The sequence below is a fragment of the Nyctibius grandis genome (assembly GCF_013368605.1).
Source record: "Nyctibius grandis isolate bNycGra1 chromosome 34 unlocalized genomic scaffold, bNycGra1.pri SUPER_34_unloc_2, whole genome shotgun sequence".
NCBI lineage: Eukaryota > Metazoa > Chordata > Aves > Nyctibiiformes > Nyctibiidae > Nyctibius > Nyctibius grandis.
Genome location: NW_027167469.1, coordinates 186,654 through 188,620, shown reverse-complemented (window position 1 = coordinate 188,620; position 1,967 = coordinate 186,654). Strand labels below are relative to the sequence as shown.

The 1,967-nt window shown below is 50.5% G+C and overlaps 1 protein-coding gene across 1 annotated transcript; it reads left to right on the top strand.

Annotated features, from left to right (window-relative positions):
- The first annotated feature begins 617 nt into the window (after window positions 1-617).
- On the top strand, window positions 618-1,661 carry LOC137677040 (olfactory receptor 14A16-like). Its single transcript, XM_068424230.1, has one exon. It carries the CDS (start codon window positions 696-698, stop codon window positions 1,659-1,661), a length of 966 nt encoding a protein of 321 aa, XP_068280331.1. The 5' UTR covers window positions 618-695.
- Window positions 1,662-1,967: the final 306 nt, after the last annotated feature.

Genomic DNA, 1,967 nt, shown 5'->3' with positions numbered 1-1,967 from the left:
CACTTAGTGGTCTGTGATGGATCCCTCTGCTCTCAGCAGCATCCAGTAATATTTCAGGGTAACACAGGAGTGTGATAACTCTCCATCTCAGAAAGTTACAAGCTCAGAGAAACTTGGCGCTAGACAGAGGAACAGACCAGCTCCTCTCACTCTGCACTAACCCACAGGCAATCCTCTTGTCTCGTAGGACAAACTCTGTTCTCCCTGAGTGCAGCAGAAATGCTGAGGGTTTCTAGCATCCAAGAATACTCACCAGGGAAGATGGAAGGGGAGCTGTAAAAAACCTAGAACTCTTAAACTGCCTTCTGCCATCCCTGTTCCTTAGCTCTGCGGGTGCAGATGCTGACAATCCCTTTTGCATTAGGAGCAGTTTCATCTGACAAAGTCAAACACCAGGACTGGCCCCTGCCCCCATCATTTCAATGCACCCACTGCTGCAGAGCAGGGCTGACTCCTCGGCAGCTGGTGGGCAGAAGTCCTGCTCCTCATGGCACATTAAGCCAGCATCAGCCAGGGATCCAGCCACGGAGATTAAAGGTCTCCTAGAAAAGGAATAATGGTGTGTGTGTGCACGTGTGTGTGTGCAGCAGGGAGAAGGGTGTTGGGAAACAGCTTTGATTATGCTCAGAAAAGTCTCCCCTAACTTGTCACTGTTATTTCCTCTTTGGACAGGTCCCCATGCCCAGCAGCAGTAGATGTCCAACAGCAGCTCCATCACCCACTTCCTCCTCCTGCCATTTACGGACACACGGGACCTGCAGCTCTTGCACTTCTGGCTCTTCCTGGGTATTTACCTCGCTGCCCTCTTGGGCAATGGCCTCATCATCATTGCCATAGCCTGCGACCACCACCTCCACACCCCCATGTACTTCTTTCTCCTCAACCTCTCCCTCCTTGACCTGGGTTCCATCTCCACCACTCTTCCCAAATCCATGGCCAATTCCCTGTGGGACATCAGGGCCATCTCCTACGCAGGCTGTGCTGTCCAACTCTTTCTGTTTGCCTTCTTGATAGTGGCAGAGTATTGTCTTCTGACGGTCATGGCCTATGACCGTTACGTTGCCATCTGCAAACCCCTGCACTATGGGACCCTCCTGGGCAGCAGAGCTTGTGTCCACATGGCAGCAGCTGCCTGGGGCAGTGGATTTCTCTATGCTGTGCTGCACACTGCCAATACATTTTCACTACCTCTCTGCCATGGCAATGCTGTGGACCAGTTCTTCTGTGAAATCCCCCACATCCTCAAGCTCTCCTGCTCACACTCCTACATCAGGGAGGTTGGTCTTCTTGGGGTTAGTGATTGTTTAGCTTTTGGGTGTTTTGTTTTCATTGTGCTGTCCTATGTGCAGATCTTCAGGGCTGTGATGAGGATCCCCTCTGAGCAGGGACGGCACAAAGCCTTTTCCACGTGCCTCCCTCACCTGGCCATGGTCTCCCTGTTTATCAGCACTGGCATGTTTGCCTACCTGAAGCCCCCCTCCATGTCCTCCCGATTCCTGGATCTGGTGATGACAGTTCTGTACTCAGTGGTGCCTTCAGCAGTGAACCCCCTCATCTACAGCATGAAGAACCAAGAGCTCAAGGATGCCATGTGGAAACTGATAAATGGATGTTTTTCTGAAGCAATAAACTGCCCATCCTCTTCTGCAGCGCAGTTATAATGTAACTCATTACAGGCCCAGTCTGTCTTTTTTTTTTTTTTTTTGGTGGTGGTGGTGTTTTTTTACTGGTGGTAATGTTGTCATCCCCTTTCTAATTCACTGTCTGCTTTTCTTTCTTGGCTGTGGAAATGAGGAGCCGTGCTCTCTGTGTGTTTAAATAAAATAAAGGACCTTATAGTGAATATTTCTTTCCTGAGATCGTTCCTTCAAGGCCTTTTTGGACCTGCAGGGACAGTTCCTGTGTGCATGGGTGGAGGGGAAAAGAGTCCCAGCACTGCCGGGGAACACCAGTGTTTGATCTTCCAG